Genomic DNA, 27,353 nt, shown 5'->3' with positions numbered 1-27,353 from the left:
CCGTCCGTCCGTCCGTCCGTCCGTCACAGCCCGATGGTGTACGAGCGCCCCGTGGGGTTGTGGAGGGCGGAGCACGCCGGCGCCGTCACCGCCCACTCGTACCACACCTTGGTGGGCGTGGCCACGCGCCAGAACGCCACCGACACCTCCTGCCCCGCCCGCACCGGCACCGGCTGCTGCAAAGAGGGAGGGGGAGGGGCGGGGTCAGTGCGGCCACGCCCACCGAGGGGAAAACCGAGGTTATGTGGAGCGGCCACGCCTACCAAGATGGCCGCTGGGGTCGCTCAGAGCGGTGGCGCCCACCAAGATGGCTGCCTGGTTGCAAGATGGCTGCTCCTTGCTTTTGGCCACGCCCACCAAGATGGCCGGCAGGTTCATTTGGAGCTGCCACGCCCACCAAGATGGCTGCTGGTTATTTTGAATGGCCACGCCTACCAAGATGGCTGCTGGTTATTTTGAATGGCCACGCCCACCAAGATGGCCGGCAAGTTGATTTGGAGCTGCCACGCCCACCAAGATGGCTGCTGGTTATTTTGAATGGCCACGCCCACCGAGATGTCTGCTGGTTATTTTGAATGGCCACGCCCACCAAGATGGCTGCTGGTTATTTTGAATGGCCACGCCCACCAAGATGGCTGCTGGCTATTTTGAATGGCCACGCCCACCAAGATGGCTGCTGGCTATTTTGAATGGCCACGCCCACCAAGATGGCTGCTGGTTATTTTGAATGGCCACGCCCACCAAGATGGCTGCTGGCTATTTTGAATGGCCACGCCCACCAAGATGGCTATTTTGAATGGCCACGCCCACCAAGATGGCTGCTGGTTATTTTGAAAGGCCACGCCCACCAAGATGGCTGCTGGTTATTTTGAATGGCCACGCCCACCAAGACGGCTGCTGGTTATTTTGAATGGCCACACCCACCAAGATGGCTACTGGTTATTTTGAATGGCCACGCCCACCAAGATGGCCGGCAGGTTCATTTGGAGCTGCCACGCCCACCAAGATGGCTGCTGGCTATTTTTGAATGGCCACGCCCACCAAGATGGCTGCTGGTTATTTTGAATGGCCACGCCCACCAAGATGGCTGCTGGCTCTTTTGAATGGCCACGCCCACCAAGATGGCTGCTGGTTATTTTGAATGGCCACGCCCACCAAGATGGCTGCTGGCTATTTTGAATGGCCACGCCCACCGAGATGCCTGCTGGTTATTTTGAATGGCCACGCCCACCAAGATGGCTGGCAAGTTGATTTGGAGTGGCCACGCCCACCGAGATGCCTGCTGGTTATTTTGAATGGCCACGCCCACCAAGATGGCTGCTGGCTATTTTGAATGGCCACGCCCACCGAGATGGCTGCTGGCTATTTTGAATGGCCACGCCCACCAAGATGGCTGGCAGGTTCATTTGGAGCTGCCACGCCCACCAAGATGGCTGCTGGTTATTTTGAATGGCCACGCCCACCAAGATGGCTGCTGTGATAATTTACAATGGCCCCGCCTACCAAAATGGCTGTTGATTATTCGGAGTGGCCACACCCACCAAGATGGCCGCTGCGGCAATTTTGACTGGCCGCACCCACAAAGATGGCTCCTCGATTCCAAGATGGCCGCCCTTTTGGCCACGCCCACCCAGATGGCCACTGACAGTGGCCACGCCCACCAAGGCACAGAAATGTCGCCTGGCCACGCCCACCAAGATGGCCACCAACTTTATTTGGGGTGACCACGCCCACCACAATGACTGCTTACGTAATTCAGGGCAGCCACGCCCACCAAGATGGCCGCCTAAACCTGCGATGGCAGCTCTTGCCACGCCCACTAAGATGGCTGCTTGGTTCCAAAATGGCCACATCTTGCTTTTGGCCACGCCCACCAAGATGGCCACTGGGGTAACTGAGGCTGGCCACACCCCCCAACATGGCCGCTGAGTTTATTTGGCGTGACCACGCCCATCGGGATGGCTGCCTGCTTCCAAGATGGCTGCTCCCTGCTTTTGGCCACACCCACCAAGATGGCGGCATGCAGAATGGAGGCCACGCCCACCAATGTGGATGCTGGCATAACTCAGTGTGGCCCCGCCCACCAAGATGGCCGCCAGCCATTAGGCCACGCCCACTAAGGAAGCCACGCCTACATGGGACACCTGTCACTCAGTTGGCCACACCCACTTAGAAAACCACGCCCACCAGGGCACCTGTCACTCAGTTGGCCACACCCACTCGAAAGCCACGCCCACAAAGCGGCTGCCATTTTCCAAGATGGCCGCCGCGGAACCGCCGGGGTTCCGGCGTTTTCCCCCGAAATCCCGAATTTTGCCGGATTTTTGCCCAAAATTCCCAAATTTTTTAAAAAATTCTCCCAAAATTCCCAATTTTTTTTAAATTTTTCCTTGAATTTCCCCATTTTCCTGAGAATTTTGCCCAAAAATTCCTGAATTTTTTTAAAATTTCTCCCCAAATTCCCAAATTTTTGGGAATTTTACCCAAAATTCCTTTTTTTTTTTTTGGAATTTCTCCCAAAATTCCCAATTTTTTTTTCCCCAAATTTTCCCAAAATTCCCAAAATTTTTTAAATTTTTCCTTGATTTTCCCATTTTCCTGAGAATTTTGCCCAAAAATTCCTGAATTTTTAAAAAATTTCTCCCCAAATTCCCAAATATTTTGGGAATTTTACCCAAAATTCCTTTTTTTTTTTTTTGGAATTTCTCCCAAAATTCCCAAATTTTTTTTCCAAATTTTCCCCAAAATTCCCATATTTTTTTTTAATTTTTCCTTGATTTTCCCATTTTTCTGAGAATTTTGCCCAAAATTCCTGAATTATTTTTTAAAATTTCTCCCCAAATTCCCAAATTTTTTGGGGATTTTACCCAAAATTCCTTATTTTTTTTTTTTTTAATTTCTCCCAAAATTCCCAATTTTTTTTTCCCCAAATTTTCCCAAAATTCCCAAAATTTTTTAAATTTTTCCTTGATTTTCCCATTTTCCTGAGAATTTTGCCCAAAAATTCCTGAATTTTTTAAAAATTTCTCCCCAAATTCCCAAATTTTTTGGGAATTTTACCCAAAATTCCTTATTTTTTTTTTGGAATTTCTCCCAAAATTCCCAATTTTTTTTTCCAAATTTTCCCAAAATTCCCAATTTTTTTTAATTTTTCCTTGATTTTCCCATTTTCCTGAGAATTTTGCCCAAAATTCCTGATTTTTTTTAAAATTTCTCCCCAAATTCCCAAATTTTTGGGGGATTTTACCAAAAATTCCTTATTTTTTTTTGGAATTTTGCCCAAAATTCCCAATTTTTTTTTCCAAATTTTCCCAAAATTCCCAATTTTTAAAATTTTTCCTTGAATTTCCCATATTCCTGAGAATTTTGCCCAAAAATTCCTGAATTTTTTTTATTTCCACCCAAATTCCCAATTTTTGTCCCCAAATTCCGAATTTTTGTTGAACTTTTTCCCAAAATTTTGGCTTTTTTTCTTTAATTTCCCCAAATTTCCCAATTTTTGCCCCAAATTCCCCATTTTTGTTGGAATTTCACCCAAAATTTTAGATTTTTTTCTCTTATTTTCCCAAAAATTCCCAATTTTTGCCCCCAAAATTCCCCATTTTTGTTGGAATTTCACGCAAAAATTAAATTTTTTTCTCTTATTTTTCCCAAAAATTCCCAATTTTTGCCCCCAAATTCCGAATTTTTGTTGAACATTTTCCCAAAATTTTGGATTTTTTTCTTTAATTTTCCCAAAAATTCCCAATTTTGGTCCCCAAATTCCCCATTTTTGTTGAACATTTTCCCAAAATTTTGGATTTTTTTCTTTAATTTCCCCAAATATCCCAATTTTTTCCCCAAATTCCAAATTTTTGTTGGAATTTCATCCAAAATTTTGGATTTTTTCTCTTATTTTCCCCAAAATTCCCCATTTTTGCTTCAAATTCAAAATTTTTGTTGAACTTTTTCCCAAAATTTTGGAATTTTTTCTTTAATTTTCGCAAATTTCCCAATTTTGTCCCCAAATTCCCCATTTTTTTTGGACTTTTTCCAAAAATTTTGGATTTTTTTCTTTAATTTTCGCAAATTTCCCAATTTTGTCCCCAAATTCCCCTTTTTTTTTGGACTTTTTCCCAAAATTTTGGATTTTTTTCTTTAATTTCCCCAAATTTCCCAATTTTTTCCCCAAATTGCAAATTTTTGTTGCAATTTCACCCAAAATTTAATTTTTTTTCTCTTATTTTCCCAAAAATTCCAAACTTTTGCCCCCAAATTCCGAATTTTTGTTGGAATTTTTCCCAAAATTTTGGATTTTTTCTTTAGTTTTCCCAAAAATTCCCAATTTTTGCCCCCAAATTTCCCATTTTTTTTGGACTTTCACCCAAAATTTTGGATTTTTTTCTTTAATTTCCCCAAATTTCCCAATTTTTGCCCCAAATTCCGAATTTTTGTTGGAATCTCACCCAAAATTTTAGATTTTTTCTCTTTTTTTTCCCAAAAAATTCCCCATTTTTGCCCCAAAATTCCGAATTTTCGTCGGAATTTTGCCCCAAATTTTGCGTTTTTTCTTTCCCTCTCCCCAAACTCCCGATTTTTGCCGGAATTTTCCCAAATCCGGGCTTTTTTCCCCCGTTTCGGCTCACCTTGATGGGGAAGAAAATCGGGAACCACGAGAAGAGCCCCGGCGAGTGCGTCTCGGGCCGGATGCCTGAAATTCCCAAAAAATCCCAAAATTCCCAAAAATCCCCAAAATTCCCAAATTCCCCAATCCCAAAATTCTCCATTCCCGCTTTTTTCCCCGGGAAATTTCCCCCAAAATTCCATTTTTGCCCCCAAAATTCCCAATTTTTTCATTTTTTTCCTGAAATTTGCCCAAAATTCCCAATTTTTTCTTTTTTTCCCATGAAATTTTCCCAAAATTCCCAATTTTTTCCTTTTTTTCCCATGAAATTTTCCCAAAATTCCCAATTTTTTCCTTTTTTTCCCGAAATTTCCCCAAAATTCCCAATTTTTTCCCCAAAATTCCCATTTTTTTCCCCAAAATTCCCACCAAATTCCCAAAATTTCCCCTGAAATTCCCAATTCTTCTCCCAAAATTCCCATTTTTTTCACTTTTTTCCATTAAATTTTCCCTAAAATTCCCAAATTTTCCCCCAAAATTCCCAAATTTCCCCCAAAATTCCCAAATTTCCCCCAAAATTCCCAAATTTTCCCCCAAAATTCCCAATTTGCCCTGAAATTCCCAAAAAATCCCAAAATTCCCAAAAATCCCCAAAATTCCCAAATTCCCCAATCCCAAAATTCTCCATTCCCCCGCTTTTTTCCCCGGGAAATTTCCCCCAAAATTCCATTTTTGCCCCCAAAATTCCCAATTTTTTCATTTTTTTCCTGAAATTTGCCCAAAATTCCCAATTTTTTCTTTTTTTTCCCATGAAATTTTCCCAAAATTCCCAATTTTTTCTTTTTTTCCCATGAAATTTTCCCAAAATTCCCAATATTTTCCTTTTTTTTCATGAAATTTCCCCAAAATTCCCAATATTTTCCTTTTTTTCCCAAAATTTCCCCAAAATTCCCAATTTTTTCCCCAAAATTCCCATTTTTTCCACAAAAGTCCCACCAAATTTCCCTAAAATTTCCCCAAAATTCCATTTTTGCCCCCAAAATTTCAAATTTTTTCATTTTTTTCCTGAAATTTCCCCAAAATTCCCAATTTTTTCCCCAAAATTCCCATTTTTTCCACAAAATTCCCACCAATTTCCCCAAAATTTCCCCCAAAATTCCACTTTTTCTCCCAAAATTCCCATTTTTTCACTTTTTTCCATGAAATTTTCTCCAAAATTCCCAAATGTTCCCCCGAAATTCCCAAATTTTCCCCCAAATCTCCAATTTTCCCCCAAAATTCCCAAATTTCCCCCCAAAATTCCCAATTTGCCCTGAAATTCCCAAAAAATCCCAAAATTCCCAAAAATCCCCAAAATTCCCAAATTCCCCACTCCCAAAATTCTCCATTCCCGCTTTTTTCCCCGGGAAATTTCCCCCAAAATTCCATTTTTGCCCCCAAAATTCCCAATTTTTTCTTTTTTTTTCCCATTAAATTTCCCCAAAATTCCCAATTTTTTCCTTTTTTTCCTGAAATTTCCCCAAAATTCCCAATTTTTCCCCAAAAATTCCCATTTTTTCCCACAAAATTCCCTTTTTTCCCCCAAAATTCCCACCAAATTTCCCTAAAATTTCCCCAAAATTCCATTTTTACCCCCAAAATTACAAATTTTTTCCTTTTTTTCCCAAAATTTCCCCAAAATTCCCAATTTTTTCCCAAAATTCCCTTTTTTTTCCCCAAAATTCCCACCAAATTTCCCCAAAATTTCCCCAAAATTCCATTTTTACCCCCAAAATTCCCAATTTTCCATGAAATTTCCCCAAAATTCCCATTTTTTTCCCCAAAATTCCCACCAAATTTCCCCAAAATTTCCCCCAAAATTCCATTTTTACCCCCAAAATTCCCAATTTTCCATGAAATTTCCCCAAAATTTCCAATTTTTAAACTTTTTTCCCAAAATTTTCTCCAAAATTCCCAGTTTTTTCATTTTTTTCCTGAAATTTCCCCAAAATTCCAAATTTTTTCCCAAATTTCCCCAATTTTTTCCCCAAAATTCCCATTTTTTCCCACAAAATTCCCACCAAATTTCCCCAAAATTTTCCCAAAATTCCATTTTTACCCCAAAATTCCCGATTTTTAAACTTTTTTCCCAAAATTTTCTCCAAAATTCCCAATTTTTTCCCCAAAATTCCCATTTTTTCCCCAAAATTCCCACCAAATTTCCCTAAAATTTCCCCAAAATTCCATTTTTACCCCCAAAATTCCCAATTTTCCATGAAATTTCCCCAAAATTCCCAATTTTTAAACTTTTTTCCTCTAAATTTTCATCAAAATTCCCAATTTTCCCTGAAATTCCCAATTTTCCCCCAAAATTCCCAAATTTCCCCCCCACAATTCCTAATTTTCCCCGAAATTCCCAAATTTCCCCCTAAAATTCCCAAATTTCCCTCAAATTCCCAAATTTTCCCCCGAAATTCCCAAATTTCCCCCCAAAATTCCCAAATTTCCCCAAAATTCCCAAATTTTCCCTCAAAATTCCCAAATTTCCCCTAAATTCCCATTTTTTTCCCCCCAAATTTCCCTAATTTTCCCCCCAAATTCCCAAATTTTCCCCGAAATTCCCAAATTTCCCCCAAAATTCCCAATTTTTCCCCAAAATTCCCTATTTTTCCCCCATAATTCCCAAATTTCCCCCATAATTCCCAAATTTCCCCCATAATTCCCAGATTTCCACCCAAAATTCCCAAATTTCCCCTAAATTCCCTATTTTCCACCCAAAATTCCCAATTTTTCCCCGAAATTCCCTATTTTTCCCCAATAATTCCCAAATTTTCCCTGAAATTCCCAATTTCCCCCCCAAAATTCCCAAATTTCCCCAAAATTCCCAAATTTTCCCACAAAATTCCCAATTTTCCCCCGAAATTCCCAAATTTTCCCTCAAAATTCCCAAATTTCCCACAAAATTCCCAATTTTCCCCCCAAATTCTGAAATTTTCCCCCGAAATTCCCAAAATTTCCCCCGAAATTCCCAATTTTTCCCCGAAAATTCCCAAATTTTTCCCCCCAAAATTCCCAAATTTTCCCCCAAAATTCCCAGTTTTTCCCCAAAAAATTCCATAATTTTTCCCGAAATTCCCAAATTTTCCCCGCAATTTCCAAATTTCCCCCCACAATTCCTAATTTTTCCCTCAAAATTCCAAAATTTTCCCTCAAAAATTCCATAATTTTCCCCCAAAATTCCCAAATTTTCTCCCAAAATTCCCAAATTTCCCCTAAATTCCCAATTTTTCCCCCCAAATTCCCAAATTTTCTACAAAATCCCCAAATATTCCCCTAAATTCCCAAATTTCCCCCCACAATTCCTAATTTTTCCCTCAAAATTCCAAAATTTTCCCTCAAAAATTCCATAATTTTCCCCAAAATTCCCAAATTTTCTCCCAAAATTCCCAAATTTCCCCTAAATTCCCAATTTTTCCCCCCAAATTCCCAAATTTTCTACAAAATCCCCAAATTTTCTCCCAAAATTCCCAAATTTCCCCCATAATTCCCATTTTTCCCCCAAAATTCCCAATTTTTTCCCCCAAAATTCCCAAATTTTCCCTTTCCCCTCCTGTTTTTTTTTTCCCATTCCCAAATTCCCGATTTCCCCCGCCTGGCCCCGCCCCCGCGCCCTCAAGCCACGCCCCCTAAACCAGGACCACGCCCATCTCCCCATCCCCATTCCCCACAGGCCACGCCCACACGGCCACACCCATTTTTTGCCACGCCCCCAGCCCCCAAACCACGCCCCCTTTTCCTTCCTTTAACCCCTTTTCTCCCAAAATTTTTCCCGCCAAATCTCCCACGTTCCCACTCGGCCACGCCCATCTGCCCCACCCCCGCTAAGCCACGCCCCCCAATGCATCAGCCACGCCCCTTTCTCTCCTACAACCACCATTTTTACCAAATTTTTGGGTTTTTTTGTTCTTTCTCCCCCAAATTCCAGCCGTTTCCCACCCCGGCCACGCCCAAGTGCCCCGCCCCGCTAAGCCACGCCCCCAAGGCATTAGCCACGCCCCTTTCTCTCCTACATCTGCCATTTTTACCAAACTTTTTCTTCTTTTTCCCAATTTTTTTTGTTCTTTCTCCCCCAAATTCCGGCCGTTTCCCACCCGGCCACGCCCATCTGCCCCGCCCCAACAAGCCACGCCCCCCAAGTCGTCATTAGCCACGCCCCTTTCTCTCCTACATCCGCCATTTTCACCAAATTTTTGGGGTTTTTTGTTCTTTCTCCCCCAAATTCCGGCCGTTTCCCACCCGGCCACGCCCATCTGCCCCGCCCCGATAAGCCACGCCCCCAATGCACAAGCCACGCCCCTTTCTCTCCTACATCCGCCATTTTTACCAGATTTTTGGGTTTTTTTTGTTCTTTCTCCCCCAAATTCCGGCCGTTTCCCACCCGGCCACGCCCATCTGCCCCGCCCCGCTAAGCCACGCCCCCCAAGGCATCAGCCACGCCCCTTTCTCTCCTACATCCGCCATTTTTACCAAACTTTTTCTTCTTTTTCCCAATTTTTTTTGTTCTTTCTCCCCCAAATTCCGGCCGTTTCCCACCCGGCCACGCCCATCTGCCCCGCCCCGCTAAGCCACGCCCCCAAGGCTTCAGCCACGCCCCTTTCTCTCCTACATCCGCCATTTTTACCAAATTTTTGGGGTTTTTTTTGTTCTTTCTCCCCCAAATTCCGGCCGTTTCCCACCCGGCCACGCCCATCTGCCCCACCCCGCTAAGCCACGCCCCCAAAGGCATCAGCCACGCCCCTTTCTCTCCTACATCCGCCATTTTCACCAAATTTTTGGGGTTTTTTTGTTCTTTCTCCCCTAAATTTTGGCAGTTTCCCACCCGGCCACGCCCATCTGCCCCGCCCCGCTAAGCCACGCCCCCCAAGTCATTAGCCACGCCCCTTTCTCTCCTACAACCACCGTTTTTACCAAATTTTTGGGTTTTTTTTGTTCTTTCTCCCCCAAATTTTGGCAGTTACCCATCCGGCCACGCCCAAGTGCCCCGCCCCGCTAAGCCACGCCCCCCAATGCATAAGCCACGCCCCTTTCTCTACTGCATCTGCCATTTTTACCAAACTTTTGGGGTTTTTTTGTTCTTTCTCCCCCAAATTCCGGCCGTTTCCCACCCGGCCACGCCCAAGTGCCCCACCCCGCTAAGCCACGCCCCCAAAGGCATCAGCCACGCCCCTTTCTCTCCTACATCCGCCATTTTTACCAAACTTTTTCTTCTTTTTCCCACTTTTTTTTGTTCTTTCTCCCCCAAATTCCGGGCGTTTCCCACCCGGCCACGCCCTCTGCCCCGCCCCAACAAGCCACGCCCCCCAAGTCATTAGCCACGCCCCTTTCTCTACTGCATCCGCCATTTTCACCAAATTTTTTGGGTTTTTTTGTTCTTTCTCCCCTAAATTTTGGCAGTTTCCCACCCGGCCACGCCCAACACCGCCCCGCCCCGATAAGCCACGCCCCCAAGTCATCGGCCACGCCCCTTTCTCTCCTACATCCGCCATTTTTACCAAACTTTTTCTTCTTTTTCCCAATTTTTTTTTGTTCTTTCTCCCCCAAATTTCGGGCGTTTCCCACCCGGCCACGCCCATCTGCCCCACCCCGCTAAGCCACGCCCCCAGGTCATCGGCCACGCCCCTTTCTCTTCTGCATCCGCCATTTTCACCAAATTTTTGGGGTTTTTTAGTTCTTTCTCCCCCAAATTCCGGCCGTTTCCCACCCGGCCACGCCCAACCGCCCCGCCCCAACAAGCCACGCCCCCAATGCATCAGCCACGCCCCTTTCTCTACTGCATCCACCATTTTTACCAAATTTTTGGGGTTTTTTTGTTCTTTCTCCCCCAAATTCCGGCCGTTGCCACGCCCATCTGCCCCGCCCCGCTAAGCCACGCCCCCATTGCATCAGCCACGCCCCTTTCTCTTCTAAATCCGCCATTTTCACCAAATTTTTTTGGGTTTTTTTGTTCTTTCTCCCCCAAATTTTGGCAGTTCCCCACCCGGCCACGCCCAACCGCCCCGCCCCGATAAGCCACGCCCCTCAAGTCATTAGCCACGCCCCTTTCTCTCCTACATCCGCCATTTTTACCAAATTTTTGGGGTTTTTTTTGTTCTTTCTCCCCCAAATTCCGGGCGTTTCCCACCCGGCCACGCCCATCTGCCCCGCCCCGCTAAGCCACGCCCCCAAAGGCATCAGCCACGCCCCTTTCTCTCCTACATCCGCCATTTTTACCAAACTTTTTCTTCTTTTTCCCCATTTTTTTTGTTCTTTCTCCCCCAAATTCCGGCCGTTTCCCACCCCGGCCACGCCCATCTGCCCCACCCCGCTAAGCCACGCCCCCCAATGCATCAGCCACGCCCCTTTCTCTCCTACATCCGCCATTTTCACCAAATTTTCGGGGTTTTTTTTTTTTTTTGTTCTTTCTCCCCCAAATTTCGGCCGTTTCCCACCCGGCCACGCCCATCTGCCCCGCCCCGCTAAGCCACGCCCCCCGATGCATAAGCCACGCCCCTTTCTCTCCTACATCCGCCATTTTCACCAAATTTTTGGGGTTTTTTTGTTCTTTCTGCCCCAAAAATCCGGCCGTTTCCCACCCGGCCACGCCCAAGTGCCCCGCCCCGCTAAGCCACGCCCTCAGGTCATTGGCCACGCCCCTTTCTCTCCTACATCCGCCATTTTTACCAAACTTTTTCTTCTTTTTCCCAATTTTTTTTGTTCTTTCTCCCCCAAATTCCGGCCGTTTCCCACCCGGCCACGCCCCATCTGCCCCACCCCGCTAAGCCACGCCCCCCAATGCATCAGCCACGCCCCTTTCTCTCCTACATCCGCCATTTTCACCAAATTTTCGGGGTTTTTTTTTTTTTTTTTGTTCTTTCTCCCCCAAATTTCGGCCGTTTCCCACCCGGCCACGCCCATCTGCCCCGCCCCGCTAAGCCACGCCCCCCCGATGCATAAGCCACGCCCCTTTCTCTCCTACATCCGCCATTTTCACCAAATTTTTGGGGTTTTTTTGTTCTTTCTGCCCCAAAATCCGGCCGTTTCCCACCCGGCCACGCCCAAGTGCCCCGCCCCGCTAAGCCACGCCCTCAGGTCATTGGCCACGCCCCTTTCTCTCCTACATCCGCCATTTTTACCAAACTTTTTCTTCTTTTTTCCCAATTTTTTTTGTTCTTTCTCCCCCAAATTCCGGCCGTTTCCCACCCGGCCACGCCCAAGTGCCCCGCCCCGCCAAGCCCCGCCCCCGGCCCCGCCCTCACTGAGGCTGACGTCGCCGTAGAGCCGCGTCTCGAAGTAGCCGGCGAAGCCGTGCAGGACGGTGCCCACCTGCACCCGCCACGACAGCTCCGTGTAGCGGCTGTTGTCGGGGCACGGATCTGCCAAAAAAAACCAAAAAAAAAAAACAAAATTCCCCAAATTTCGCCCCGCCCGAAACTCCCGGAAACTTATCCCAAATTTCCGGGATTGACGGGAATTTTCGGGGATTTTTTTCCGCATTTTTCGGGGGGTTTTTAACGGTTTTTCGGAGATTTTTATCGCGTTTTTTTAAAGGATTTTTTCTCTTTTCCGAGCATTTTTTCCGGGATTTTCTTCTGATTTTCCGGCATTTTTTTCCCTGATTTTTCAGGGTTCAATTCTCTTTTTTTTAGGATTTTTTCCTGATTATTTTCTGATTTTTGAGGATTTTTTTCCTGATTTTGGCTGCAATTTTTAAGGCTTTTCTCCCAAAATTTGGAGAAAATTTTGTTCCATTTTGGTGGTTTTTTTCCCGGAATTTTGGCTAATTTTTCCCGGAATTCTGGCCAGTTTTCCCTGGAATTTTGACCAGTTTTTTCTGGAATTTTGGCCAGTTTTTCCTGGAATTCTGGCCAGTTTTTCCCGGAATTTTGACCAGTTTTTCCCGGAATTTTGGCCAGTTTTTCCCGGAATTCTGGCCAGTTTTTCCTGGAATTCTGGCCAGTTTTTCCCGGAATTTTGGCCAGTTTTTCCCGGAATTCTGGCCAGTTTTCCCTGGAATTTTGACCAGTTTTTTCTGGAATTTTGGCCAGTTTTTCCTGGAATTCTGGCCAGTTTTTCCCGGAATTTTGACCAGTTTTTCCCGGAATTTTGGCCAGTTTTTCCCGGAATTCTGGCCAGTTTTTCCTGGAATTCTGGCCAGTTTTTCCCGGAATTTTGGCCAGTTTTTCCCGGAATTCTGGCCAGTTTTTCCCAGAATTTTGGCCAGTTTTTTCCGGAATTTTGGCCAGTTTTTCCCGGAATTTTGGCCAGTTTTTTCCGGAATTTTGGCCAGTTTTTTGGAATTTTGGCCACTTTTTCCCCAGAACCGTGTAGCGACTGTTGTCAAGGCCGGGATCTACCAAAAAACCCCAAAATTCCCAAATTTCGCCCCGCCCAAAATTCCCAAAAATTTATCCCGAATTTCCGAGATTTATTGGAATTTTTAGGGATTTTTTTCTGATTGTTTGGGGGGTTTCAATGATTTTTTGGAGTTTTTTTTCGGATTTTTGCAACAATTTTTCCTGATTTTTTCCAGGAATTTTTCCTGAATTTTGGGGATTTTTTTCTTGATTTTTTTTTAGATTTTTTCCTGGAATTTTTATGTTTTTTTTCCCCTAAAATTTGGCGATTTTTTAAATTCAATTTTGGCTTTTTTATCTTGCATTCGAAGGGATTTTTTCCTGGGTTTTTTCTTAATTTTTTCCTGCAATGTTTTTCCAATTTTTCCTGAATATTCTGGGGATTCTCCCCACAATTTTTTGGCTGTTTTCTCCTGAAATTTTCAGGAGATTTTCCTGGATTTTTACAAATTTTTCCCTGAATTTTTTATTTTTTTTCCAATTTTTCCCTTTTTTTTTTTTTCCGGTGGGATTTCCCCCGCAACTTTTGGGGCGTTTCCGCCCGAAATTTTCGGGAGATTTTCCCGGAACTCTCCGGAATTTTCCGCCGGAATTTTTTTCCAGGTTTTCCAATTTTTCCTGAATATTCTGGGGATTTTCCCCAGAACTTTTTGGCCGTTTTCTCCTGAAATTTTCAGGAAATTTTCCTGGATTTTTTCAAATTTTTCCCTGAATTTTTTTTTTTTTCCCAATTTTTCCCGTTTTTTTTTTTTTATTTCAGTTGGATTTCTCCTGGAACTTTTGGGGGCGTTTCTGCCCGAAATTTTCGGGAGATTTTCCCGGAACTCTCCGGAATTTTCCGCCGGAATTTTTTTCCAGGTTTTCCAATTTCTCCTGAATATTCTGGGGATTTTCCCCAGAATTTTTTGGCCGTTTTCTCCTGAAATTTTCAGGAGATTTTCCTGGATTTTTACAAATTTTTCCCTGAATTTTTTTTTTTTTTTCCCTCCATTTTCCCAGATTTTTTTTATTTTTATTTTTTTTTTCCAACTTTTGGGGCGTTTCCGCCCGAAATTTTCGGGAGATTTTCCCGGAACTCTCCGGAATTTTCCGCCGGAATTTTTTTCCAGGTTTTCCAATTTTTCCTGAACATTCTGGGGATTTTCCCCAGAATTTTTTGGCCGTTTTCTCCTGAAATTTTCAGGAAATTTTCCTGGATTTTTACAAATTTTTCCCTGAATTTTTTTTTTTTTCCATTTTCCCAGATTTTTTTTCTTTTTTTTTTCATTTTTTTTTTCCAATTTTTCCCGTTTTTTTTTTTTTTTCAGTGGGATTTCCCCCGGAACTTTTGGGGCGGTTCCGCCCGAAATTTTCGGGAGATTTTCCCGGAACTCTCCGGAATTTTCCGCCGGAATTTTTTCCAGGTTTTCCAATTTTTCCTGAATATTCTGGGGATTTTCCCCAGAATTTTTTGGCCGTTTTCTCCTCAAATTTTCAGGAAATTTTCCTGGATTTTTACAAATTTTTCCCTGAATTTTTTTTTTTTTTTTCATTTTTCCCTGAATTTTTATTTTTTTCCAATTTTTCCCGTTTTTTTTTTTTATTCCGGGTGGGATTTCCCCCGGAACTTTTGGAGCGTTTCCGCCCAAAATTTTCGGGAGATTTTCCCGGAACTCTCCGGAATTTTCCGCCAGAATTTTTTTCCAGGTTTTCCAATTTTTCCTGAACATTCTGGGGATTTTCCCCAGAATTTTTTGGCCGTTTTCTCCTGAAATTTTCAGGAGATTTTCCTGGATTTTTACAAATTTTTCCCTGAATTTTTTATTTTTTTTTTCCATTTTCCCAGATTTTTTTAATTTTTATTTTTTTTTCCAACTTTTGGGGCGTTTCCGCCCGAAATTTTCGGGAGATTTTCCCGGAACTCTCCGGAATTTTCCGCCGGAATTTTTTTCCAGGTTTTCCAATTTTTCCTGAATATTCTGGGGATTTTCCCCAGAATTTTTTGGGCGTTTTCTCCTCAAATTTTCAGGAAATTTTCCTGGATTTTTACAAATTTTTCCCTGAATTTTTTTTTTCCATTTTCCCAGATTTTTTTTCTTTTTTCCAATTTTTTTTTTCCAATTTTTCCCGTTTTTTTTTTATTCCGGTGGGATTTCCCCCGCAACTTTCGGGGCGTTTCCGCCCGAAATTTTCGGGAGATTTTCCCGGAACTCTCCGGAATTTTTTTTCCCGGGGTTTTTTTTTTTTTTCCGGAACGTTCCTCACCGGGATTCGGGTGCCGGAAGGTGAAACACGGCAGCGGCGGCGCCACCTGGTGGAAGTTGTGCAGCCTCACCACGTACGGCGTCTCGAACTGCGCCTGGAAAAATTCCCAAAATTCCCAAAATTCCCAAAAATCCCCAAAAATTCCTCCACCTCTCCCCAAAACCTCCCCTTAAAAACCCAAATTCTCCCCAAATTCCTCCACTTCTCCCAAAAATTTCGTCCACGTTTTCCCAAAACTTCCTCGTTTCCCCCCAGATTTTTCCATTCTGGCCCCAATTTGGTTTTTTTCCCATTTTTCTCCGGAATTTTTTCCGGTTTTCCCAAAATTTCCCCGGTTTCCCCCCAGATTTCTCCCTCGTTTCCCAAATTTTTCTTTTTTTTTTTTTACTTTTTTCTTCGATTTTCCCCCTAAATTTCACCGTTTTTCCCCCATTCGCCCCCATTTTTACCGCTTTTTCCCCCATTTTTTCCCTCCATTTTTTCTCAATTTTCCCTCCAATTTTCCCATTTTTTTCTGAATTTTTTTCCATTTCCCCCATTTTTCCTCACTTCCCCCCAATTTTCCATGGTTTTTTTCCCATTTCTTCCCCATTTTTTCCTCCATTTTTCCCCATTTCCCCCTCATTTTCCCTATTTTTTCCCATTTTTCTCCATTTCACCCCATTTTTCCCATTTTTTTTCCAAATCCCCCTAGTTTTTCCCCATTTTTTTCCCAGTTTCCGTTCCCATTTTTTCCCATTTTTAACCCATTTCCCCCCTATTTTTTCCCATTTTTCCCTCATTTTTCCCCATTTTTTCCCTGTTTTTCTCCCTTTTTTCCTCTAATTTTCCCATTTTCTCCCCATTTTTCCCCCATTTTCCCCATTTTTTCCCCCATTTTTTCCCCATTTTCCCCATTTTTTTCCCATTTTTCCCATTTTTACCCCATTTTTCCCATTTTTTTCCCTGTTTTTTTTTCCCATTTTTTCCCATTTTTTCCCTGTTTTTTTCCCTTTTTTTTCCCCATTTTTTTCCCATTTTCCCTATTTTTTCCCATTTTTTCCCCATTTTTTTCCCCATTTTTCCCCAATTTTTCCCATTTTTTCCCATTTTTCCCATTTTTTCCCCATTTTTTCCCGTTTTTTTTCCCCTTTTTTTCCCCCATTTTTTCCCCCATTTTCCCCCATTTTTCCCCCATTTTTCCCCCATTTTTCCCTGTTTTTTTCCCATTTTTTCCCCTATTTTCTCTTGGTTCTTTCCTTTTTTTTCCCCGTTTTTTCCCATTTTTTCCCGTTTTTTTCCCGTTTTCACCCCGTTCCGTACCTCGTGGTGCCGGTCGTGTGCTCGCGGCACCCCCCTGACCTCCTGTTTCCCCTGCGCTTTTTCCCATTTTTCCCCATTTTTTTCCCATTTTTTCCCATTTTTCCCCATTTTTTAGCCATTTTTTTCCCATTTTTCCCTGTTTTTTCCCATTTTTTCCCCAATTTTTCCCCAATTTTTCCAATTTTTTCCCATTTTCCCCATTTTTTCCCCTATTTTCTCTAGGTTTTTTCCCTTTTTTTGCCCATTTTTTCCCCATTTTTCCCTGTTTTTTTTCCCATTTTTTCCCCTATTTTCTCTTGGTTCTTTCCCTTTTTTTTGCCCATTTCACCCCCATTTTTTAGCCATTTTTTAGCCATTTTTCCCCGTTTTTTCCCCGTTTTTTCCCATTTTTTTCCCCGTTTTTCCCCGTTTTTTCCCCGTTTTTTCCCGTTTTCCGCCCCGTTCCGTACCTCGGGGTGCCGGTCCGTTGCTCGCGGCACCCCCTGACCTCCTGTTTCCCCTGCGCTTTTTTCCCATTTTTTCCCAATTTTTCCCCAATTTTTTCCCATTTTCCCCCATTTTTTTCCCCTATTTTCTCTAGGTTTTTTTCCCTTTTTTGCCCATTTTTCCCCATTTTTCCCTGTTTTTTTCCCATTTTTTCCCCTATTTTCTCTTGGTTCTTTCCCCTTTTTTTGCCCATTTTTCCCCCCATTTTTTAGCCATTTTTTAGCCATTTTTTCCCCATTTTCCCCCCGTTTTTTCCCATTTTTTCCTATTTTTTTCCCATTTTTTCCCATTTTTTTTCCCCGTTTTTTCCCGTTTTTTCCCGTTTTCCTCCCGCCCCGTTCCGTACCTCGGGGTGCCGGTCGTGCTCGCGGCACCCCCTGACCTCCTGTTTCCCCCTGCGCTTTTTCCCATTTTTTCCCATTTTTTTTCCATTTTTTCCCCATTTTCCCCCATTTTTCCCCTATTTTCTCTAGGTTTTTTCCCATTTTTTTCCCCATTTTTCCCCATTTTTTTCCCCATTTATTCCCTTTTTTTCCCCATTTTTTCCCATTTTTAGCCATTTTTTTCCCCATTTTTTCCCATTTTTTCCCGTTTTTTTCCCCGTTTTTCCCCGTTTTTTCCCGTTTTCGCCCCGTTCCGTACCTCGGGGTGCCGGGTCGTGCTCGCGGCACCCCCCTGACCTCCTGTTTCCCCCTGCGCTTTTTCCCATTTTTTTTCCCCATTTTTTCGCCCATTTTCCCCATTTTTCCCCATTTTTTTCCATTTTTCCCATTTTTTTCCCGTTTTTTGCCCGTTTTTTTCCCGTTTTCGCCCCGTTCCGTACCTCGGGGTGCCGGTCGTTGCTCGCGGCACCCCCTGACCTCGTTGTAGAGCTTGGAGGAGGACACGGGCGCCAGGAAGGAGGTGTAGGACTGGGGGATGGACACGCCGTCCTCTGCAAAAAAAAAATCAAAAATCGCTTTTTTTACCCCCAAAAAAACCCAAATCCGGCCTCTCCGCACCCCCCCCCAAACCCCAAACAAATTCCTTCCGCTCCCAAAAAATTAAAAATTCCGCCCCCGAACGAAATCTCTTTTTTTCCCCCGAAAAATAAAATCTCATTTTTTCCCCCCAAAATAAAAACGCCATTTTTTTTTCCCCCCAAAAAAATACCCGTTTTTTTTTTTTTCCTCCCGAAAAAATTTTTATCCCCCAACCAAAAATTCCGATTTCTCATCCCAAAAAAAATCACGTTTTAGCCAAATAAAAACCAAAAAAAAAATCCGTTTTTACCCCATAAAAATCTCTCTCTCCCATTTTCCCATTTCCCCCCCTTTTTTCCCCCTTTTTCCCCCCAAAATCTTTTCCCGTTTTTCTCCCCATTTTTTCCCCCGCTCCCCATTTTTCCTCTTCCCTTCCCCCCACCCTTCCCCCCAATTTTCCCCAAATTCCCCCCATTTTCCGCTCACTTTCGTGCCCTTTTTGCCTTTTTTTATTCCCGTTTTTCCCCATTTCCCTCCATTCCCCCCCCCGTTTTTTCCCAGATTTTCCCCATTTTTGTTTTTTTTCCCATTTTCCCGTGGTTTTGCCCCCATTTTCCCTCCCATTCCCCCATTTCTTCCCAATTTTCCCCCCAATTTTTCCCTATTTTTTCCCATTTTTTTACTTTTCTCCCCCATTTTTCCCCATTTCCCCCCCATTTTCCCCCCAATTTTCCCTGTTTTTTCCCATTTTTTCCCCATTTTCCCCCCATTTTTTCCCTGTTTTTTCCCATTTTTTCCCCCATTCCCCCCCATTTTTCCCGGTTTTTTCCCATTTTTTTTACTTTCTTCCCCATTTTCCCCCCATTTTCCCCCATTTTTTCCCCGTTTTTCCCTGTATTTTTCCCGTTTTCCCCCGTTTCCCCCCGTTTTTCCCCGTTTTCTCCCCCCGTTTTCCCCCATTTTCCCGCCCATTTTTCCCCGTTTTTTCCCGTATTTTCCCCGGTTTTTTCCCCGTTTTCCCCCATTTTCCCCCGTTTTTTTCCCGTTTCTCCCCCATATTTCCCCCCGTTTCCCCCCGTTTTTCCCCCCCATTTTCCCCCATTTTTCCCCCGTTTTCCCCCATTTTTCCCCCATTTCTTCCCCGTTTTCCCCCGTTTCCCCTGTTTTCCCCCCATTTTTCCCGTTTTCCCTCCATTTTTCCCCGTTTTCCCCCCCATTTTTCCCCCATTTTCCCCCCATTTTTCCCCCGTTTCTTCTCCCCCGTTTTCCCCCGTTTTTTAGCCATTTCCCCCCCCCGTATTTTCCCCGTTTTTTTCCTGTTTTTTTCCCGTTTTCCCCCGTTTTTTTCCCCCATTTTTCCCGTTTTCCCCCCCTCTTTTTCCCACTTTTTCCCCCGTTTTTCCCCCATTTTCCCCCGTTTTTCCCCATTTTCCCCCCGTTTTTTTCCCATTTTCCCCCGTTTTCCCCCATTTCTCCCCCGTTTCCCCCCCGTTTTTCCCCCATTTCCCCCCATTTTTTCCCCCGTTTTTCCCCATTTTCCCCCAATTTCCCCCGTTTTCCCCATTTCCCCCCGTTTTCCCCCCATTTTTCCCCCGTTCCTCCCCCCGTTTTTCCCCCATTTCCCCCCATTTTCCCCCCGTTTCCCCCCATTTTCCCCCGTTTTTCCCCGTTTCTCCCCCGTTTTTTCCCGTTTTTTCCATGTTTTTTCCCGTTTTCCCCCCCGTTTTCCCCCATTTTCCCCCGTTTTTTTCCCCATTCTCCCCCATTTTCCCCCGTTTTTTCCCGTTTTCCCCCATTTTTTCCCGTTTTCCCCCCCCATTTTCCCCCCATTTTTCCCCATTCTCCCCCATTTCTCCCCCGTTTTCCCCCCCATTTTCCCCCGTTTTCCCCCCGTTTCTCCCCCGTTTTTCCCCCGTTTTCCCCCCATTTTCCCCCATTTTCCCCCCGTATTTTCCCCGTTTTTCCCCGTTGCTCCCCCGGTTTTCCTGTATTTTCCCCGTTTTCCCCCCGTTTTTCCCCGTTTCTCCCCCGTTTTCCCCCCATTTTTCCCCGTTTTCCCCCCGTTTTTTCCCCCATTTTTTCCCGTTTTCCCCCTGTATTTTCCCCGTTTTTCCCCCATTTTTCCCCGTTTCCCCCCCATTTCTCCCCCGTTTTCCCCCCCGTTTTTTCCCCCATTTTCCCCCGTTTTTCCCCTGTTTTCCCCCATTTCCCCCCGTTTCTCCCCCTATTTTTCCCCCGTTTTTTTCCCGTTTTCCCCGTTTTCCCCCGTTTTCCCCCATTTTCCCCCATATTTTCCCCCGTTTTTTCCCCCCGTTTTTCTCCCATTTTCCCCCGTTTTTTCCCTGTTTCTCCCCCATTTCCCCCCCGTTTTTTTCCCGTTTTCCCCCTTTTTTTCCCATTTTTTCCCCCGTTTTTTCCCATTTTCCCCCCGTTTCTCCCCCGTTTTTTCCCGTTTCTCCCCCGTATTTTCCTCCGTTTCTCCCCCGTATTTCCCCCGTTTCTCCCCGTTCCTCCCCCATTTTCCCCCCGTATTTTCCCCGTTTTTCCCCGTTTTTCCCCGTTTTCCCCCGTTTTCCCCCCCGTTTTCCCCCCCGTTTTTCCCCCGTTTTCCCCCCGTTTCTCTCCCCCACCTTTGAGGCAGCCGCGGGCTCCGTCCAGGCACTCGGGGCTCAGCTCGTTGTCGCCGAAGGAGCCCAGCAGCTCCGACACCACCAGGTCGGCGAGCTCGGGGCGCGGCCCAGCCCCGCATGTCCCGCGACACCACCGACACCTGCGCGCCCCACTCCTCCCACTGGCAGTTCTCCAGCCTAATTAGCGGCAATTAGCGCTAATTAACGCCCCCAGCGGCGCTAATTACCCTCCCCGATCAAAGGGGAATGCGTTCCAACCAGCGATCAATAACCGATCACGGCACTGCTCTGCCCCCATGGGTGATCAATAACCCCCACTCCTCCCACTGGCAGTTCTCCAGCCTAATTAGCGGCAATTAGCGCTAATTAACGCCCCCAGCGGCGCTAATTACCCTCCCCGATCGAAGGGGAATGCGTTCCAACCAGCGATCAATAACCGATCAGGGCACTGCCCTGCCCCCAATGGTGATCAATAACCCCCCACTCCTCCCACTGGCAGTTCTCCAGCCTAATTAACGGCAATTAGCGCTAATTAACGCCCCCCAGCGGCGCTAATTACCCTCCCCGATCGAAGGGGAATGCGTTCCAACCAGCGATCAATAACCGATCACGGCACTGCCCTGCCCCCATGGGTGATCAATAACCCCCCCACTCCTCCCACTGGCAGTTCTCCAGCCTAATTAGCGGCAATTAGCGCTAATTAACGCCCCCAGCGGCGCTAATTACCCTCCCCAATCCGCCCCTGAACGCATTCCGATCACTGATCAATAACCGATCAGGGCACTGCCCTGCCTCCATGGGTGATCAATAACCCCCCGCTGCTCCCACTGGCAGTTCTCCAGCCTAATTAGCAGTAATTAGCACTAATTAACGCCCCCCAGCGGCGCTAATTACCCTCCCCGATCAATGGGGAATGCGTTCCGATCACCAATCAATAACCGATCACGGCACTGCCCCTGCCTCCATGGGTGATCAATAACCCCCACTCCTCCCACTGGCAACTCTCCAGCCTAATTAGCGGTAATTAGCGCTAATTAATGCCCCCAGCGGCGCTAATTACCCTCCCCAATCTGTCCTGAACACATTCCGATCACCAATCAATAACCGATCAGGGCACTGCCCTGCCTCCATGGGTGATCAATAACCCCCACTCCTCCCACTGGCAGTTCTCCAGCCTAATTAGCGGCAATTAGCGCTAATTAGCGCCCCCAGCGGCGCTAATTACCCTCCCCAATCTGTCCTGAACGCATTCTGATCGGCGATCAATAACTGATCACGGCACTGCCCTGCCTCCATGGGTGATCAATAACCCCCACTCCTCCCACTGGCAGTTCTCCAGCCTAATTAGCGGCAATTAGCGCTAATTAACGCCCCCAGCGGTGCTAATTACCCTCCCTGATCGATGGGGAACACATTCCGATCATCGATCAATAACTGATCGGGGATCGATAGTCCACTGCCCTGCCTCCATGGGTGATCAATAACCCCCAGCTCCTCCCACTGGCAGTTCTCCAGCCTAATTAACGGTAATTAGCGCTAATTAACGCCCCCAGCGGCGCTAATTACCCTCCCTGATCAATCGGGAACGCATTCCGATCAGCGATCAATAACTGATCACGGCACTGCCCTGCCCCCATGGGTGATCAATAACCCCCACTGCTCCCACTGGCAGTTCTCCAGCCTAATTAACGGTAATTAGCGCTAATTACCCTCCCCGATCCACCCCGAACGCATTCTGATCAGCGATCAATAACCTATCGGGGATCAATAACTGATCAGGGATCGATAGTCCACTGCCATGGGTGATCAATAACCCCCACTCCTCCCACTGGCAGTTCTCCAGCCTAATTAACGTCATTAGCGCTAATTAACGCCCCGAGTGGCACTAATTACCCTCCCTGATCCGTCCTGAACGCATTCCAATCACCGATCAATAACCGATCAGGGATCGATACTCCACTGCTCTGCCTCCATGGGTGATCAATAACCCCCCACTGCTCCCACTGGCAGCTCTCCAGCCTAATTAGCGGCAATTAGCGCTAATTAACGCCCCCCAGCGGTGCTAATTACCCTCCCCAATCCGCCCTGAACGCATTCTGATCGGTGATCAATAACCAATCAGGGCACTGCCCTGCCCCCAATGGTGATCAATAACCCCCACTCCTCCCACTGGCAGTTCTCCAGCCTAATTAGCGGCAATTAGCGCTAATTAACACCCCCAGCGGCGCTAATTACCCTCCCTGATCAATCGGGAACGCATTCCGATCGGCAATCAATAATCGATTCGGGATCGATAGTCCACTGCCCTGCCTCCATGGGTGATCAATAACCCCCCCACTCCTCCCGCTGGCAGTTCTCCAGCCTAATTAACGGTAATTAGCGCTAATTAACGCCCCCAGCGGCGCTAATTACCCTCCCCGATCCGCCCTGAACGCATTCTGATCGGCGATCAATAACCGATCGGGGATCGATAACTGATCAGGGATCGATAGCCCACTGCCATGGGTGATCAATAACCCCCACTCCTCCCACTGGCAGTTCTCCAGCCTAATTAGCGGCAATTAGCGCTAATTAACCAATCGGCGATCAATAACCGATCAGCAATCAATAACCAATCAGGGATCAATAACCAATCGGTGATCAATAACCAATCAGGGATCAATAACCGATCAGCGATCAATAACCGATCGGGGATCAATAACCGACCAGGGATCAATAACCCATCGGGGATCAATAACCGATCAATAACCGACCAGGGATCAATAACCGATCATCGATCAATAACCGATCAATAACCGACCAGGGATCAATAACCGATCATCGATCAATAACCGATCAATAACCGATCAGGGATCAATAACCGATCAATAACCGATCAGCGATCAATAACCGATCAGTGATCAATAATCGATCAATAACCGATCAGGGATCAATAGCCCACTGCCCTGCCTCCATGGGTGATCAATAACTGATCGGTTATTGATCGGTTATTGATCAGTTATTGATGGGTTATTGATCGGTTATCGATGGGTTACTGATCAGTTATTGATCGGTTATTGATCGGTTATCGATCGGCTATCGATGGCACTCACGTGACCACAGCATTGGGGTTCTATCGGTTATTGATAAGCTATTGATCAGTTATTGATTGGTTATTGATCGGTTATCGATCAGTTATCGATGGCACTCATGTGACCACGGCGTTGGGTTATTGATTGGTTATCGATCAGTTATTGATCGGTTATCGATTGGTTATGGATGGGTTATTGAGCAGTTATCGATGGGTTATTGATAAGCTATCGATCAGTTATCGATCGGTTATTGATCAGTTATCGATCAGTTATTGATCGGTTATCGATCGGTTATCGATCAGTTATCAATGGCACTCACGTGACCACGGCGTTGGGGTTCCTATCGGTTATTGATCAGCTATCGATGGGTTATGGATGGGTTATTGAGCAGTTATCGATGGGTTATTGATAAGCTATTGATCAGTTATTGATCAGTTATTGATCAGCTATCGATGGCACTCACGTGACCACGGCGTTGGGGTTCCTATCGGTTATTGATCGGCTATCGATGGGTTATGGATGGGTTATTGAGCAGTTATCGATGGGTTATTGATCAGCTATTGATCGGTTATTGATCAGTTATCGATGGCACTCACGTGACCACGGCGTTGGGGTTCCTATCAGTTATTGATCGGTTATTGATCGGCTATCAATCGGTTATTGATCAGTTATCAATCGCACTCACGTGACCACGGCGTTGGGGTTCCTATCGGTTATTGATCAGCTATTGATCGGTTATTGATCGGTTATTGATCAGTTATCGATCGCACTCACGTGACCACGGCGTTGGGGTTCTATCGGTTATCGATCGGCTATCGATGGGTTATGGATGGGTCATTGAGCAGTTACCGATGGGTTATCGATCAGTTATTGATCAGTTATCGTTCGGCTATCGATCGGTTATTGATCGGTTATCGATCGGTTATCGATCGGTTATCGATGGCACTCACGTGACCACGGGCGTTGGGGTTCCTATCAGTTATTGATCGGCTATCGATGGGTTATGGTTGGGTTATTGAGCAGTTATCTATGGGTTATCGATCAGTTATTGATCGGCTATCGATCGGTTATTGATCGGTTATCGGTTATTGATCGGTTATCGATCGGTTATCGATGGCACTCACGTGACCACGGCGTTGGGGTTCTTCTCGACGGCGTAGAGGCGCACGCGCGCCCCCGGCCTGGCGAGCGGCTCGGAGCACGGCGGCCACCAGCGGCCCCCGGCCGGCGCCCAGCACCATCACCACCCTGGCAACGCCAAAATCGCCAGAATCAGACCAAAATCACCCAAAATCACCGAAATTAACCCCAAAATCAACAAAAGTCACCCAAAAATCAGACCAAAATCACCCAAAATCACCGAAATTAACCCGAAATCACCCAAAATCACCCAAAATCAACAAAAATAAACAAAAAAAACCCAAAATAACCCCAAAATCAACAAAAATTAAACCAAAATCACCCAAAATTCAACAAAAATCAACAAAAAAAAACCCCAAAATCAGCACAAAATCACCCGAAAATCACCAAAATTCAACAAAAAAACCCCAAAATCAACAAAAATCACCCAAAAATCAACAAAAATCCACAAAAACCACTCCAAAAACACCAAAAATCAGCCCAAAATCACCCAAAATCAACAAAAAAAACCCCAAAATCAGCCCAAAATCACCCAAAAATCACCAAAAATCAACAAACCCCAAAATCACCCGAAAATCAACAAAAATCACCCAAAATCCCCCAAAAATCCCCAAAAAACCCCAAAATAACCCCAAAATCAACAAAAATCAGCCCAAAATCACCCCAAAATCGCCAAAAATCACCCCAAAATCACCCGAAAATCACCAAAAATCAACAAAAAAACCCCCAAATCAGCCCAAAATCTCCCAAAAGCACGGAAATTAAACCAAAATTCAACAAAAATCATCCCAAAATCAACAAAAATTAAACCAAAATCAACAAAAATCACCCAAAATAACCCAAAAATCAACAAAAAAACACCAAAAATCAACAAAAAACCCCAAAATCACCCCAAAATCACCAAAAATCAGCCCAAAATCACCAAAAATCAACAAAAATCAACAAAAAACCCCAAAATCACCCAAAATCAACAAAAATCACCCAAAATCAACAAAATTAACCCAAAATCAACAAAAATCACCCAAAAATCAACAAAAATCAGCCAAAATCACCCAAAATCACCGAAAAAAACCCGAAATCACCCAAAATAACCCCAAAATCAACAAAAATAAACAAAAAACCCCCAAAATAACCCCAAAATCAACAAAAATCAGCCCAAAATCACCCAAAATCACCGAAATTAACCCCAAAATTCAACAAAAGTCACCCAAAATCACCCCAAAATCAACAAAAATCAACAAAAAAAACCCAAAATCACCCAAAATAACCCCAAAATCAACAAAAATTAAACAAAAATCACACAAAATTCAACAAAAAACAACAAAAATCACCCAAAATCACCGAAATTAACCACAAAATGCAACAAAAATCAGCCCAAAATCAACAAAAATTAAACCAAAATCAACAAAAATTAAACCAAAATCGCCCAAAATTCAACAAAAATCACCCAAAAAATCAACAAAAATCACCCAAAATTCAACAAAAATCAACAAAAATCAGCCCAAAATCCCCAAAAATCAGCCCAAAATCACCCGAAAATCAACAAAAATCAACAAAAATCAACAAAAATCAGCCCAAAATCACCCAAAATCAGCCCTAATGCACCCAAAAATCACACAAAATCAACAAAAAAAAACCCCAAAATCACCCCAAAATCACCCAAAATCAACAAAAATCAGCCCAAATTCACCCAAAAAATCGCAAAAATTAACTCCAAAATTCAACAAAAATCACCCAAAATGACCCCAAAATCGCCAAAATCAGCCCAAAATTACCAAAAATCAACAAAAATCACCCAAAATTCAACAAAAATCAACAAAAATCAGCCCAAATTCACCCCAAAATCAACCGAAAATCAACAAAAAAACCCCAAAATCACCCAAAATCAACAAAAATCAGCCCAAAATCACCCAAAATCACCGAAATTAACCACAAAATGCAACAAAAGTCACCCAAAATCACCCAAAATCAACAAAAAGAAACAAAAAAACCCCAAAATAACCCCAAAATCAACAAAAATCAGCCCAAAATCACCCCAAAATCGCCAAAAATCACCCCAAAATCACCCGAAAATCACCAAAAATCAACAAAAAACCCCCAAATCAGCCCAAAATCTCCCAAAATCACCGAAATTAACCCCAAAATTCAACAAAAATCACCCCAAAATCACCCCAAAATCAACAAAAATCAATAAAAAACCCAAAATCACCCCAAAATCAACAAAAATCACCCAAAATCACCAAAAATCAGCCCAAAATCACCAAAAATCACCAATAATCACCAAAAATCAACAAAAAACCCCAAAATCACCAAAAATCACCCAAAATAACCCCAAAATCACCCCAAATTCACCCGAAAATCACCAAAAATCAGCCCTAATTCACCAAAAAATCACCCGAAATCAACAAAATCAAATAAATCACCCCAAAATCACCAAAAATCACCCAAAAATCAGCCCAAAATCACCCAAAAACCCCAAAATTCACCCAAAATCCCCAAAAATTCACCCAATATCACCAAAAAATCTCACAAAAATACCCAAA

At 44.5% G+C, this 27,353-nt stretch overlaps 1 protein-coding gene across 1 annotated transcript; it reads right to left on the bottom strand.

Moving 5' to 3' along the window:
• LOC137468032 (protein arginine N-methyltransferase 5-like) lies at positions 1-24,918 on the bottom strand (the record flags this gene model as incomplete). Its single annotated transcript, XM_068179452.1, is given in 10 exon segments — positions 1-176; positions 4,626-4,690; positions 11,878-11,994; positions 15,220-15,313; positions 17,354-17,389; positions 17,868-17,941; positions 20,600-20,699; positions 20,701-20,776; positions 24,795-24,847; positions 24,849-24,918. Coding segments are annotated over 10 exon segments (838 nt in total), but the record flags the coding sequence as incomplete, so codon positions are not given.
• Between the last annotated feature and the right edge of the window lie 2,435 nt (positions 24,919-27,353).

This window comes from Anomalospiza imberbis, unplaced genomic scaffold (assembly GCF_031753505.1).
Source record: "Anomalospiza imberbis isolate Cuckoo-Finch-1a 21T00152 unplaced genomic scaffold, ASM3175350v1 scaffold_988, whole genome shotgun sequence".
Taxonomy (NCBI): domain Eukaryota; kingdom Metazoa; phylum Chordata; class Aves; order Passeriformes; family Viduidae; genus Anomalospiza; species Anomalospiza imberbis.
The sequence above is the reverse complement of the archived record's forward strand: the minus strand, read 5'-3'. Positions and strand labels throughout refer to the sequence as shown.